At 41.1% G+C, this 16,085-nt stretch overlaps 1 protein-coding gene across 6 annotated transcripts in view; it reads right to left on the bottom strand.

The window, feature by feature from the left end:
• The window catches only part of FAM13A (family with sequence similarity 13 member A), a 136,458-nt gene that overhangs the window by 34,878 nt on the left and 85,495 nt on the right, over positions 1 to 16,085 (bottom strand). For all 6 annotated transcript variants that reach the window (XM_027731756.2, XM_039382064.1, XM_039382065.1 and 3 more), the window contains 3 exons: positions 12,773 to 12,814; positions 2,619 to 2,663; positions 826 to 1,005 (listed from right to left, as the gene is read on the bottom strand). In XM_027731756.2, the coding sequence (XP_027587557.1) occupies positions 826 to 1,005; positions 2,619 to 2,663; positions 12,773 to 12,814 (267 nt within the window). The remainder of the gene's footprint in view (positions 1 to 825; positions 1,006 to 2,618; positions 2,664 to 12,772; positions 12,815 to 16,085) is intronic.

The following is a 16,085-nucleotide window of genomic DNA, read 5'->3' as shown; positions in this document are numbered from 1 at the left end:
TCCTAGCAATTCAATACTGCAGTGAAGCACACACATTCTTTACAAGAACTGGTGCTGGGTTAAAGCTAGACATATGGGTAAGCACTGATCAGAACATGGCCTTGCAAAGTCTGTAGTTACAATTCCTCAAACACAGATATGCCTTGGGCAAGTGTTTAAGGCTGTGGTGGTAATATATTTGTATCACATAATATGTGCCACAAGTAGAGGAGTATGAAAGGAAAAAATAGGTACTATCTTTATTCTTTCACAGACATTTAATGAAATTCACCACAAGATCATGTTTAAACTTTGTGTAATAGGGTGCATAAAAAAAAAATTCCGATTAATCAAAAGGAAGATTTTTCTAATTTTAGACAAACTCCCAAATTTCCTCACTAAGTCCAAACACAAGCTGTGCCTTCATACACAAAAGGAGAACTTAATCTTGTTTTTGAAGCCATTCTGAATTCAGAAAAGCAGCTAAGCCCAATGTTAAAAAAAAAGTTACCGGCGATAGAGCCAACTGCTTGGGAATTTCCACTAATGTAACAAATACTGCAAGTAACCAATTCCCAATACTGTAATTAAAAACTTTACTGCATAACCCCCCTAGATTCTTATCGTGCTTTGCCCCACTCCATGATCTCCAATAAACTCTAAATTTCCCAGCTCTAACTGATGCAATGGAGCTCTGCACAGGCACTGCAGCCTGCTCTGCCCTTTCAACTCATGGCAAAGGCCAGTGCATTTCATAATAGAATGTAGTATCGCCTTGATAAGAGGACATGACTAGGGTAGACTTAACCAAATATACTTTCCAAAACAAAGAAATCAGGCTCATACATGTCTCTGTTTCTCCGGGGTTCCTCCTGCTCTTTGTGGTGCCGCCTCCTCTGCCTGGCAGACACATTTGAAGAGGCTGAAGATGTTCCCGATTCAGAGTCCTCTGAACTCTGGCTGCCTGAGCCATGAACATCAAAAAGATGCTGCTCCACGGCTGAGCGGATTGTCTTCTCTAAATACCTGTCAAGCCGAAAAATAAGGTCAATTGAGCTCAAAGACTTTGCGGAGCTCCCTCTCTGCAACAATAAATAAAGCAAGGGTATCTGCGGGCTATATTTTTTTTATGATGGCAAAGCAGCACAAAATGTCCTAGGGCTACAACATATGCAAAAAGCAAAGCCAAAATCTTCAGATACCCTGCAGTTCAGGTCCCTCAGAAGAGCTGAGCCTTCCCAATTAATCTTGCTCTTTTTTATTTCTAGGGATGTTTGAACCTTCTGTAGAACATCTAATTTTACCTACTGCAACTACAGACATTGGTGTCTAACTTTCACCCTCCACTTTAAAAGTCCTTGGCCTGACAAAATTGTATATGATCCCCAGCCATGCTGACACTGGTCAAGCCTGTTGTGCAGTACAAGCTCAGCAAGGCAATGGATCACCTGCAAGAAGATGATTCACTGCTGTCTCACACAGGGATGAGAGTATGCAAGCAGTAGCTCACTACAAACTCCTAACATGTTTAACTTTGTGACCAAGCATGGATTTTGTTCTGAATTCGTTCTGTTTTCACACATTCTTGTGCCATGAACGCACCCAAAGCCATCCCTGATGTACTCTGGTGAGAGATCACAGTCACACCCAGGGGCAGCAAGAGAGCTTCCACACAAACCACAGCAAAGGATCCTCTGCAGTTGCATCGCTTAAAGATGTGGAATTACCTGAACTTTCAACACAACCAAATCTCCTTCATTTTGGTACTCATATTTGCTTGTAATATTCCCTTCCATCCTTCATCAGAGGAAGCTTTTAGGGGCAAAATCTAATTTTTTGTTGTTGTTTTTGCAAAGAGATCACATAGAAACACATTTTTTTTACATCCCCATCCCATCTCTGTTTCTTGCAATGCTTAAGTAGTCTGCTGAAGAATGGGTTTTTCAAACATGCTCGTCCAAAGTCCCTGTATAGCTTCTACTGGGTTGTTTTCATAATTAAAACGTTATTTCAGGATTTGCTGGTTAATTTTTAACTGAGTGGATAGAGCATGGGATCCTGTACTTGGGTTGACTTCCCCTTTACAGAAGTTGTGTTCAGTTGCTATACTTGAAAGTCTGCTGAGACTGCAGTTCCCCAAAAAAGTCAAAATACCTTGGCAACTGCAAACTCCCACATGGTTTAACTAGCCAAGTACGCCTGTAGTTCACTATTGACACAAATCAGTTCTGCAAACCCATCAGCCGTTGGGAATTTCCAGCTCTGGTAAAAGAGCCAACTCGTAGTTCTGCTGCTCCCAGTTATGGTAGTGGGGTCAAGTCACATCCTCTGTTGAGATGCAACAGGGAGCCAACAAGAGCAAGAGGATAACACAGTGCAAATAGCTTCTCTAAATATGCAAGTTTTGCATAACCAAAACATCGCAGGCACAGTGCGAGCAAAGAACCAAGGGCCTGAGAATTTTTCAGAAGGAAGTGATTTATTATCATTGCAGATGATCTGCTTTGCTGGGAAACTGGCTCTTTTTTTTTTGTTAATATAAGACAAACCCTTAAGGAGAAATCAAAGAATAACCAGTGATACTTAAAAAAGCTCCAATGCGCAAGAAGGATAGCTACAAAATTGCAAGAGACACTTACTCTCCTGTAGCAGGAATGTTGCTACTGACTTGTGATACATGGGCACTGCATAAAAGAAAAAAGAGAAGAAAGTTAGATCTTATCATCACAATAAGGTTTTGAAAACTCTTGTTCTTTGCAGCGCTAAGACTTAAAGGTATGAGCTGTCTCAACAACAACTGCCTGCGCACACCACTAGTTTTCCCCTTAAGGGATTTTCTCTCCCACTGTGAAATGGCACATTTTGACAATGCCAATATTCTCAAGAATTAATTTCCCTGTCATTCCCGTGCATTAGGCCAAGGTCTAACAAAGTATTTCAACCTCAACACACCGCAGATTTTTTCTGCTTTCTTCTGAGCTTTCTGCTGCTGCCAACTGTTTTAGCCTCATCACAAAAGTCCTTGTCTTTTGAGGCTGACTTGAAAATGTATATACACTTAATATTTAACTGCTCTCTGATATTCACGTTCTTTGCTTCACATTTTAAAAAAATAAAACCTACATTCTCTTCTTTCCCTTTTATCTTGGGCTGTTTTCAGGCTCAGAAAAAGCCAACACAAATGTGGTCAAATGGAGTAACTGCTTGCTGTTTAAAGTCCTTCTGAACAAGTTGACCTGTCACCTGGCACAGCTGTCACTGCCTTCCTCCCTCTGCCAAGCTGAGTCCCATCCTGCCTCCTTTTCCCCCACACTGACTCAGCTTTGCAGCTAAAGTGATTTTTTTGCCTATTCATCCCTCCTGTTAGGTCCTGTTAGGTCCTGTTGACCTCCGTTAGGTCAAATAAGCTACAAGCCTAGGAGTTCATTTCAAATTATCCCCACATCAACACAGGAATTAGTACAACTGACTGATATATCCCAATAAAATGGCATTGTGGTCAGGGTATATGAGCCAGGATAGATGCAAAAGGTGTTTCCTGCCAAAATAGCCATTTATTGCTTTCAGTCTTCACCAATTCCTCTTAAACCTTTCCAGTGCAGACCCATCAACAGCTGACTTCCCTTCACTACCCAAAGGTTTCCTCTGTTCCTCAAATGTTGTGCACTTCACTGTATGGGCCTAGAGTTATCTAAGAAGCTGCAACACTCAGATAACCACTCTAGCAGGCAACAGACGATAGAAGGGGTAAGCAAGGAGTCACTACAGTTATCAACAAAACAGACCGACTCCCGATTTACAAACCCCACAAACACCCAGCTCCAAATCAGACTTGCAATACGCTTCAGCTTCCTTAGGCTGAACCAGTGTGTTCAGCTCCATGTGGGTTAAGCAACGTGCCCTAACCACACACTCATCCTTTACAGTCCCAGCTTCACTCAGTACACCTCTCCAGTCCAGGCACAGGTCCCTGGAGTGGTGGTATACCAGGAAAGCAGTCATGGACTTGCCAGTATATCCCACGTGACCTGCACAGCACCAAAGCAGCTGCGTCATTCATACGATTTCATGAATAGAAGACATACAAACAAGTACTACTGTATTTATTAGTACGGACACACAATCTGCATATAGGAAACAAAAAATTTGCACGATTCCTCTCTTCCCACATCTAACATCTTGACTATTAACTACTGGATGGTTTTGCAATTTGAAAAGCGTGTTTCAAGCATTCTACTTGCTTTCTCGTTCATTTACAGAAACTATTTGGCCTCTTCCCAGTCCGAAACTATTTTTTAAGACCTGGCCTCCCATGGGAGACACATTAGCAAGCAAAGAGCTAGTGTGGTAGGCTAATAATTCATATGCTGGCTACTGCTCCTACACATGTGGGAGTAGGTTTAATATCGGATCAACTTTCTCTAATACTTACATGTAATACAAAATGAGCAAGGGTGTTATCACACCCTTCTTCTCTGTTTTCATGTCAGGAAAATGGTAGTGGAGAGGAAAAAAACAACTGTTTGGATTCTATTTTTTTTTTTAAAAACATCCTTAGGATATAGGTTTATCTATCCATACATTTTTTTATAACACTCCAATACATTCTGTAGTTGTCTAATTCACAGTTAGCTGTGTGCTTTACTAACACCAATTCATTAACCCAACTAATTAATAATATTGCCTATTTGCGTAACGATTCCTTTGTGGTATCTAGAAAAGCCCTACTCAGACAACACCAATGCTACAGAAAAGACAGTAATACGGTAATTTTCAAACTACTGACAAATAACCAGGAAGTATGCATACAGTTTCATGGCTGAGTGGATGACTACAAAATGAAGGTCTGACATTCTGATTTTACTATATTTCCCTTCTAAATACTTTTTCCTTGTGTAATGAATCCAAGTTTATTCTTAATTCTGTGATATTTTAATGCTCTTTCATTAGCTCCTTCTCAATAAGACAGAGATTTTAAATCAGAGTTTTTCAAGGTACCCCAACTTCCTCTTAATTCCACAATTGGTAACTTTTCTGGCTATTTCATTTTGAAGCTTAATTTAAATGTATTGCTAAATTGCTTTACTTACTCTCCACCAACCTTTCTTATATTGAGGAAGTTCACATCCAAAACAAATGGTGGAGGGTAGAGAGTTACACAGTGGTTTTAGGATTTGAGCCTGCTGCAGGACAGAGCAGGAGGTGCATGAGCACGTTAGCAAACCCAGGGAAAGACACCACCCAGTAAGGATTTCACAGCCCAGAAGAGCAACCAGGCAGGCAGGGTGTATCCTGCGGGGTTTTCCAAACTTCTTGGGTGGCAAAACTTGCTCTGCTGTTGGATTTACACTTCACGGAGCAGGCGAGGCAAGCCTTGCTTAGAAGAGCCCTCTTGGCATGCCCACCCGTGCAGGCAGCTGCCTTGGAAGGGCTGCCTTGCTCAGTAAATCATCCAGACAATGGGAACTCATGTTCTGCTACAGTTCATTATTTTCTCCTCACATCTGCTCCATTTCACTGATACGTATGGTCAATTATCTCCACAGCCAGATTATCTTTATTAAATTATGCAGCTGCTGCAGAGCATGCCGAGAAACACCAACTTTTGATAGAATTTACAGGTTCTTCTCTGGTGACAGAAGGCAGCAGGACAGTTTCCCACTGCTAGGGACTTTTACTTTCAGAAAGCCAGCCAGAAAACCTGCATCAAGGCACACAGCTGTTTTAAGTGCTATAAACTTTTGAACTGGCTTCTTATAACCCTCATGCTTTTCCTTTTAGGAAGTCTGACCTGTAGCACTTCCTAGTGTTGTCTAACTTGTTTACTCAAGTCTTTTTTGCTCACTTTCAGAGGTTCTCCATCAACTCTGAATAACATCTTGCTTCACACATAAGGTAAACTCTTACTGCATGGTCTCTTCTCCCATTCTGTTTCAACCTCAAGTACGGGAAGGTGGTATTTTTCATCACTTTAAAGCACATTAAAGCTTGCCTGCCCCCCTAACTAGTACTCTCTACGTTTAAAAGATGTGCACTGAAGTGAGAATTATCTCATTCAATGTCTGCACCTTGTTTGGTCAGTGCTGGGGATTTTGTGATAGCAGACAAATAACTGAGTTGGACAGCAAAGCCCCTTCTCCAAATTTCTTTCATTCAGGTCACTGTTGATGTTTTAGCTTCCAGGTAAAAAGAGCAAAGAAAAAAACATCAAACAGAGCAAACTAACTTTACTGGCACAGTATTTTCCCAGATTGGGTTTTCATTTATGAAGTCAATTAATTACTTCCTGACAATACTTAATGGCCTAAATCATAAGCTACAATCTGGTGCTAAGGTCATTCATTGCTGAGATTTATTTACAACCCAACTGTTTATTCAGGAAGCAAAAACAGTTTCCTGCTTTTGCTTTTTTGAAAGCCAAGCACAACAGTAAGAAAGCCTCAATAGATGCAAAAACTTTTTACCATTTTGCCACTCCAGCAAAGTCAAGAATTTTTAAATAGGTTTGACATTTCAGATGGGAAATTTCTGAAGTCCTCATGAATATATTATTTCAACCCATGACCTAAGAAATTTCTTTTCATAGGTACTTAAATAGTCTAAACACTACCCACTCTCCACACTGTGACATGCAATACGGCAGACTCACGTGGGATCCATTTTAAGACAACTACTTCACTTTATATTTTCATATAAAATGTGAAAATAATGAGATTAAAAATAAAAGAGATGTGCTCTTAGTTACTGGGATGTCTCATCACACAGATGACACACTTTCAGTATTTTTTCAGCATCTCCATGCTTTCAGAAACTCAGATCAAATGACCCTTCCTTTAAATGTGGTACGTTATTTTTGACACTACCTTCTTACTATGCAGAAAACTAACCCCACTAAAAGCAACTGTCTTCACGATTCCTGATCTTTTTCACTTACATTGAGATTATCCTTTCTGATGGATGCACACTGACACCTACTGCTTGGAGCAGAGACAACCCTGAAGGGGATTCATACAGGCCACATGATTTAGCTCGGTGAATTTGGATGGCTGTGTCACACAGGTTCCCCTACAGAGAAGGGAGATACACCTCAGGGAGCATCAGACCTGCATGGTAACTGGACACCCAGAGCAGGGGTAACCAGTGGCCTGGCATTTACTTTCAGCTAGGGCTGATGTGATGCAGGACATGAACATGCATCACACAATGTAACCATGATTTTGCAATGGGGCCCAGCATTCCTGTGGGCCTTAGGACCTCTTATGGCATGTCCATAGAGGAAGAAGTGTCCAGCAGGAAGGTGGCCAAGCAGATGTGAAATCCAGAACAAAATTTTTCAGCTCCTTCAGGAAATTGACCTGATAACAAACAGAGTAAAACATCTTAACCGATACTACAGGTTAAGAATACTTGACTTGCATTATAAAAAAAGAGTTGTCTCAAATAACAACTGTTAAAAGGAGAAACAGTCAGCTGTACTGAATACTACCAACAGGATGGATATCTGTACTTCTAGGAGAAGAAGTATTAAATCAGGTGAAACTGTCCAATGCCTTGCCCTGCACACATGGGTATTTAATTCAATTTTTGGCATTGCTTGTGATGTCAGCTCTCATCTCAATTTCAGTTTAATGCTCTGCATGTTAGCAAGGAAGCTCCACACTACAAAGCTTTTGCTTTTCCCCCCTGTAATATCACCCTGCCTTATCTCAGGATGTATTCACTGGGAACTCCTCTGAAACCATCTACCTGACTAACCTCAAATCTAAAGCATATACGGCAGCACAAAGCATGTCTGTAGATCCTCTGACTTCCAAAAACTCATAGCACTTGTTGAGCAGAATTGTGCTTACAAGGAACTGCCGCTGCCAGATGCTGTTTCATTACCTGAAACTGCAGACTGTTCCTCAGCACTGATTACTCAGTACAGCTGGCATCACAGTCTCATTACAGAATTACACAAGGAGCAGTGCTTTGCACTTTTTAACAATCTCAACTCCATTTACCACAAGGTTTTGTTACAAGAGGTTTTGGAACGTAAACATCCTTCAGGGGAGACTCCCTGGAACAATCAATCACTCAGCAAGATTCTCCTCTTCTTTTACAGTGCAGAAATCTCCTTGCCTGCTACTTAGCATAGCTGAGCCAACAAATTATCTGACCAAGGACTACAGAGAGGGAGAGGATAACCCTGGTCAGCAGTAAGCGAATGGACTCAAATCTCACATCTCTCAAATTGGTCAAGCTGACCACACCCTTATAATGCCCAACAAAAGAGGCCTTCAGCTACAAATTAATAATTTTCTGCTAAAATTTATTCATAGACTATTTGTACACATTTCCTCTTGCATCAGTATTGTTATTTAACACAAACAATCCTTCCCTTCTGTCCAAAACTCAGAATGAATATGTATTCTCTGGTTTCTTATGGTGGCTAAGACCTCCATGCTCTTTTCTCCATCTTATAACAGGGTCTGTCCATTTCTTTAATCATCTTCATAAACCTAATGCCATTGGAACACAAGTTACTGAAGCTGTGCAGGGCCTCACCTGTCTCTTGGACAAAGGTATACTGAAAATAATTCCTTTGTATATCCATTGTCATGTGATTACTTCAACTTGAAGATTTTCATCCCATGCCTCCCTTCCATCCCTCCATGAACAAGTATGCCCACATCCTTTTCTTCCTTGGCACTTCCAAATGCGAGGAACTCCCCTTTCACGTCAAAGATTTTCATTATTAGTCCTGAGATATATGACATTATTACCTATGTTATTATTTTTATACTATATCTTATATTTGATGCTTATCTTTATATATATATATATATATACAAATCACCCTATATAATATCTCACTACCACATATTTTCTCCCAGAAGACACTCCCAACCCATTCATCCATCCTAAATTTCTGCTATAAGCTCAGTTCATCAACATGATTTGATTTTACTGTGCCAGTGGCTATTAAAGAAAAAAAGTCCATGACATTTAAGGAGCTCCAGCAGCATTCTCCTTGCTCTATATGTCTCACCCCCTCCCTGCCCATCTTTAAGTTCTAGTACTAATGTCCTTTTTTTCCATATCGATGGCATGATATAAAACATTTTGCTGATGCCAGACAGATTAGGTATATTACTTTTCTTCCTCTCTCTGTAAAGTCTTATAAAAATAATTTTGCTGTGTGGTTGCCACCACTCTTTACAAACCTATGTCACATTTTGCCTCATTTACTGCTTACTCTTGTACCGTTAATGATTTCTTATTTCCTTACAAAGCAGCAGTGGTGATAAACTCTATAATTGGTCTTGACTTTCCCAATGTCTAAAGGAAAAAAACCCAACTTAAAAGTTAAGACCTTCAGTATTGACCTTATTGTTAAAAAGACCAGCCAGGGAAATATCTCCATTTCTAGCTGACACGGTACGGCACTGAATAATCAAGTCTCTGGTTTGATTCTCCCAAAACTGGTCTATGGGGGTGTGCTGGTTTTGGCTGGAGTAGAGTTAATTTTCTTCACGGTGGCTGATACAGGGCTGTGTTTTGGATTTGTGCTGGACACGGGGTTGATAATATACAGATGTTTTGGTTGTTGCTGAGCAGGGCTTATGCAGACCCAAGGCCTTTCCCACTTTTTGTACCGCCACGCTGGCAAGGAAGTTGGGGGTGCACAAGAGGCTGGGAGGAGACACAGCCAGGATAGGTCACCCAAACTGACCAAAGGGATATTCCATACACTGCAACATCATGCTTTGCATTTAAAGTGGGGGGAAGATGGAAGAAGTGAGGGACGCTTGGAGTGATGGCGTTTGTCTTCCCAAGTAACTGTTACATGTGTAACAGTTGCTCTCCTGGAGATGGCTGAACACCTGCCTGCCCATGGAAGCAGTGAATTGATTCCTGGGTTTGCTTTGGTTGAGTGAATGGCTTTTTCCTATTAAACTGTCTTTATCTCAACCCACAAGTTTTCTAGCTTTTACCATTCCAATGATGTCCCCAGTCCCTCTGGTGCGGGAGTAAGCGAGCGTCTGGTTGCTGGCTGGGGTTAAACCATGACAGAGGGACACAATGTTCCTTCAGTCTGGCAAAGCCAAGTATCATGCAGTGTTTGGAAGCTAAAGAGCTCTTGTTCCCACTTATTTAACTTGTATAATTATCTATATGGAAATACTGCATAAACACAGCAGTGGCTGCTCTGTACCTAAACATTCATGATTCACTTCAAGGATTACTTGAACAGTATTTCAAATTTTATAAATGTGGCTGGTAGTAAGAGAAATATATTTGACCCTCAGACAGCTAAAGGAAACAGTCTCCCCTTCCTTGCCCATGGTGGGAAACACAATTCCTACATATGTCATGCACAGTTCTGGGGCAGCAATTAGAACAGTCAAAGTTGCACTGAAAATTGGCCACCCACTCAAGTTCTCAGTTGTTGAAGCACCATGATTTGCCCAGCCAGCACCAGCTCTCCTGCCAAATTAACTGCACTTGGCAACTGACCGCAGGAGGACACATTTCTGATGTGTGATAAATAGAAGCAAGACTTACAAGCTGTTCTCTTTATTTACAAGTAACTGTATCCCAGCAACGTTACAAAAGACACAAGCTTGGCACGAAGCCTTTGTCTCAAGGTATGCTGCTCCCTCTCTGCTCCTACAAGCCATTCCTTCACTTCCCAACTATATGCTTATTCCTGACTGTTTCCTTCCTATTTGCAAGACAGATTCCCATGGAAAGCCACCCCTTCATTGCAATGTACACAATCTTTCTTCCCCACCCTAATATCACAGAATCATAGAATATGTTGAGTTGGAAGGGACCCACAATTATCATCGAGTCCAACTCTTAGCCCTGCACAAGACCATTCCCGAGAATCCCACCATGTGCCTGAGAGCATTGTCCAAATGCTTCTTGAACTGTCAGGCTTGGTGCTGTAACCACTTCTCTGGAGAGCCTATTCCAGTGCCCAATCACCCTCTGGGTGAAGAACCTTTTTCTAATATCCAACCTAAACCTCCCCTGACACAACTTCAGGCCATTCCCTCCTGTCCTGGCACTGGTCATCAGAGACAAGAAATCAGTGTCTGCCCCTCCTCTTTCCCTCATGAGGAAGTTGTAGACTGCAATGAGATCTCCCCTCAGTCTTCTCTTCTATAGGACGAACAGCCACTCCTCATACGGCTTCCCCTCAAGGCCCTTCACCATCTTCACTGCCCTCCTTTGGACACTCTCCAATAGCTTAATATCTTTCTTATATTGTGGTGCCCAAATCTGCACACAATATTGAAGGTGAGGTCGCACCAGTGCAGAGCAGAGCGGGACAATCCCCTCCCTTGACTGGCTGGCAAAGCTTTGCCTGATGGCCACATTTCTATTTAAAATGTTCAAACCTGCTTTCAGGAATGTCCGGCTTTGATGTCAGTTTTGTCAGGTTCACCCCTGGCTCCCTATCTCCTTGGCAATCTTGACAAAGTCATCTGAAGACAATCTCCTTCATGTATAATTTTTCCATAATCCAGGAAAGGGCTTGGAAGGACAGTTTTAAGCAGTAAGATAGATGGAAACATAATGAAAGCCTAAAATGATCTGAAGGTCACATTTAGCCAAAAAGAAAGAGGAGGACCATTTTCAATGGAAAGACAGGATGAAGATTTAAACTAGGGAAAACTTGAGACAGGGGAATGTATGTATGCAGCTACAAAATAATCTCACAATGGAAAAGGCAGAACCTCCTCAGACAGTTCAGAGCTTTTGAGGCCCAGACTGGGCAACATCTTCACAAACACACTTCAGGGAATGATGGTGTATCAACAGGAAGGCAGACAAGATCATGCAACCAGGCTAGTCCATGAACAGTTCACTGACACACATTTCTGCACAGTATGCATTAAATGCAGTGTTTCTATAGTTTGTTAAAAAAATCTCTAAGAAAAAACCCAAGCTACAAAGATAAATAGGAATATATACAAGAGAATTAACAAATTTCAGAGATCGCTGTAAGAATTCTAATTATCACTGCTCTCACATAAAGCACCACTGGGATTTCTTTTTATTTGTTTAAACTCTGCAGAGATCAAAGAACCCAATTATAATATCTGGCCCTTCCTCCTCTGCAGCCCTTCACTGTTATAATTGCCCTGGCTCCTGTTCTTCCACTAAGTATAAATGAAAGCACTGGAATTGAGCCTGCTACTGAAGCAAGCAGAGCAAACTTTCACTGATGTCAACAGAATTAGACCATTTTTACAAGCAGTGACTTTGCTCTCCAGTTGGCAAAACAAGAAACACAATTTGTTCAAATGCAGCGTGAGCACCATTCCCTCCAGGGAGGCTTGCTGGGGACCCAGGCACTCTCCTGCTCTTCTGGGCTGCAGCAGAGAAGCAGTTGCTGTATGGGCTGCTGACTCACCATCTGGTTCCTGATTTCTTTCTGAGCAGCACATGCTGTGAGTTCCTCAAAGCTTGTGGCAAAAATCTCTCCTGTGCCCGCAGATTATAAACTACTCAAGACAGGCACCTAAGCTACATAACAAATCAAAGAAAAGAGGAAACCCATGTCCATCTTCTAATTAAGAGTTTAAAGCCCAGGTCTATTCTGTAAATACAAAAAAATCGCAACATAGTTTGTATCTTCAAAGACTTATCTCACTAACTGAGCAATAATTACAAACGTAACATTAATCTTCACTTTGATTACAGTTTTTTCAGCATTTCTGGCACCCCTCCCCACATTTAATTCCAGTAACGAGTCAAGCCCGCACAGAAAAATAAATTTAAACAACTGAGTAAATACCTCACATAGAAGGGTGACATAGGCCGCTCATCTTCTTGGGAGCTAAAAATAAAACATATTTTTTAAGGTTAGTATCCAGTTCTGTCTTGTATGTGCAGTTCAAGATACTCACTCTTAACAAGCAGAGATAACAAAAGTGAAACCTGCTACAGAAGTAACACATCTACTTTGTCTCCTGGTTTTACACATGGAAGAAACCTTTAAGTCACGTTCCTTAAATCCTGGCAACCTAACTCACATCTCAGTGTCCACAAATGTGGTGTAACAGATCTCCTGCTAGACAGCCAGAAGTCATTCAGACTCTGCAGCAGTGCAAGAACTATTCCCATAGCAACAATAAAGCATTTTTTGCCAGCAAAACCAAGAGAGCCCTTTGCTGCCTGCTGTTCCAGAATTAAACAATCTGCCTATTAAAGCCAAATTTGAGAAAAAACCACAAATGACATCTTGAGTAACCACAGAAATGGCCATAGGTGTATGCACGAGGCTACAAATTCCCCAGTTTTACTGCTCTTGTGGAAAGCTTATTTGACTATGCCAAAATTTCTGTAGGCTTGAGATCAGGGACTGTCATCGGCTGGCATGGAGGTCCCCTGACAAAATGGTGCTTTAGTTGTCAGCTGGCCTGAACAGCCCTGATCCAGCTCAGCCTGCCTGTGCTGGCACAAGCCTAAGAACGAGTTGCTGGGACACTGAAGCTTAAAGGTGTGGTGGACTGATGGCTTAAGTCAATGTAAGACCATGCTGCTGTACAAAGGGGTTGAAACAAATTTCACCTACTCATTCCAAACTGAGAAATGGTCAGTTTTGCAGGGTATTTAAGACTCCTAACTCTCCAGAACAGGACACCTGGCTTCCTCCAAGCACACAGGATATGCCACTGAGGTCAGCAGCTTGAGCAAGCTGTAGTCAGCCACTGCTGTGGGAGCACTGAACGCCGCTGTCGCTCCCAGAGCTGGCCAGCACGCAGAGCAGAGTAGTGCAGTGCAGTGCAGGGGGACAGTGCCTGCCTGTGAACTGAGGTCAACATCACCTGAACAGTCTTTGTGAGAAACTGCTATGGCTTTGAGAGTGCCTAGAAAAAGTGGATGGAAACATGGAAGTGCCTATTATTGCCCTTCCCAGAAGACGACCTGCAAAAAAGGCACAGGTAAGAACCTCTGCCAGGTACAGGCTCCCTCCCCTGACGGCATGCACAGTCTCCCAGCATGCATGCATGTTATCACTTTATTTAGCACTTACAGAATATATATTTTTGTAAGTGTAAAGAAGCTACTTTAAATTCACAAAGCTGCTGGTGAAGTTTTTTGCTATGTTCAGTTCATTGTGTTAGTAGCTGTACTCGCCTCTCAATGCAAACAAGTCCCAGTGTTGGACAGAAAACATGAAAAATGTTTTCTCACACAGAGGAAAGTTCACAGCACCATCAAGATTTCTGTTCATCAATGCAACTTCAAATGCCAACACCAAATGCTGCTTTATGTACAAGTGGCAGTTGTCAAAGCCACATCAAACATGCCTTCTCTTCTATCATAAACCCCTTTCCTTATCTCAGGATTTGTAATTACTTTCCAAGTCGCTGAAGCACAATGATACTGCAAAAGTCCAAATAGCTTCTTTACATTCATGCTCCCAATATTTGCTTTGACAGATCAGATGGAAAAGCAGTATTCAGCAGGGACTCTGAAACTTCTTGCATTTCCTTCCTGTTCTTCCACAGCAAGTACAACTGCTGCTCTGTAAGTTCAAGAAAGCTTTATATCTTTACAAAAACAAAAATCAATATCCACCCATACAAAGTAAGAGAGGAGAAACAAATATTGAAAGAACATTAGCTGGGAATGGCAGACAAAACAGTTCTTACCAAGTACCAGCTTCATTCAGACCATCACGTCTCAGAATTTCACAGCTGGTAATAATTGTAGCTGTGCATAACCTCTTTTACTAAATAATGGTTTATAGTTTTACACATGCAGCACTGATCAGTAGCTGAATCTGGGATGAATACCTCCAAGTTAATTAGTATGAAATCCAGATTTCTGAGAAAACCATAAAAATCTTCTAAGAAGATCTCCTGCATCTGAGTAAAGCATATTACCCATTTCCCCACTAAACCATTAAAAACAACATATCTCAAACATCTTTCCCTAACTTCATGCACCTTAGCCAACTCATTAGTGTAAGCTGGAAGATATGAGCTGTCTAAATTGCAAACAGATTTAAAGCAGTTATTCCACACAATTCATAATCTCTCAAATTAGATGTGAGACTACCAAATCCTACTCCAATCACTTAGCACACAAAGATTCTGTTTTGATTATAACACTTTGTGAAATAACAGATTATTCCCACTGAAAGGTAATAAACTGATGCACTTATACACACAAGCACAGCTTAGTTTAATGAAAGAAATGGAAATTGCGTGCAAGAAGTTTTAAACCTGTATATACCTAACCATATGGTTTCAGACAGAGAAGTGACAGGCAAGCAAGCAAAAATATGCAAGACGTAATCATAAATGATCACCAGTTGATATTACACAATAAATGGGCTAGAAATTGCTTTAAAACCTTCCACACAGCACTCTTCATCACTATAACTCACACTATGCTGATTAGAAAACAACTGCTCACTTGTTTTTAAAACAAGCCCCTTGAACTGAAGGGCTTACTAGTATTGCTAGGAACCCCTGTCTACCAGGTATCCTTTCAAAGGAAAATGCTAGAAGTCGCTAAGATATGTTTAACATTTAACTGCACTGTACTATACCTGGATTGAATAATTTCTCTTTGGTTAAAGGGATGTATAACCCTTCCAGAAAGAAGGAAAAGCTTAATACCTGGCACACTGACTGGGCAAACCAAGTCAGATTCCCACAGTATGGACAGGACAAGTCATTCTGATGAGCAGCTCTTATATAGTTTAAATTTCTACCTTGCCCAGCAAAGAATTTACCCATTAGACAAACAGGTTTAGCAGTAGATTAAGTTTTGGGGTTTTTTGGTTGGTTGGTTGGTTTTTATCCCCAAAGTTTGTCTAGCTTTACCCATGTTTTATGATGAGAAGGCACTAAAAGGATGAAATAACTTTAAAAAAAACCCAGTTATTTATTCAGCTATCCCTGATTACCTGGTCAAGCAGGTAAGTTCAAAATACAGCAGTCTCTTAACTCAGGTATATAAATAGTTCCCCTAAATCAAGGGAATAAACCGAAATTAATTGCTTCCATGAAATACTTGGGAGATTACCTAACTGACGCCTTCTTGCTAAAAACCAAAACAAATACCAGCCAAACTAAAAACAAACAAACAAA

The sequence above is a fragment of the Pipra filicauda genome, unplaced genomic scaffold (assembly GCF_003945595.2).
Source record: "Pipra filicauda isolate LSUMZ 115617 unplaced genomic scaffold, ASM394559v2 scaffold252_size1811890_pilon, whole genome shotgun sequence".
NCBI classification, from domain to species: Eukaryota; Metazoa; Chordata; class Aves; order Passeriformes; family Pipridae; genus Pipra; species Pipra filicauda.
Note: the sequence above shows the minus strand (reverse complement) of the source record. Positions and strands in the feature narration are given on the sequence as shown.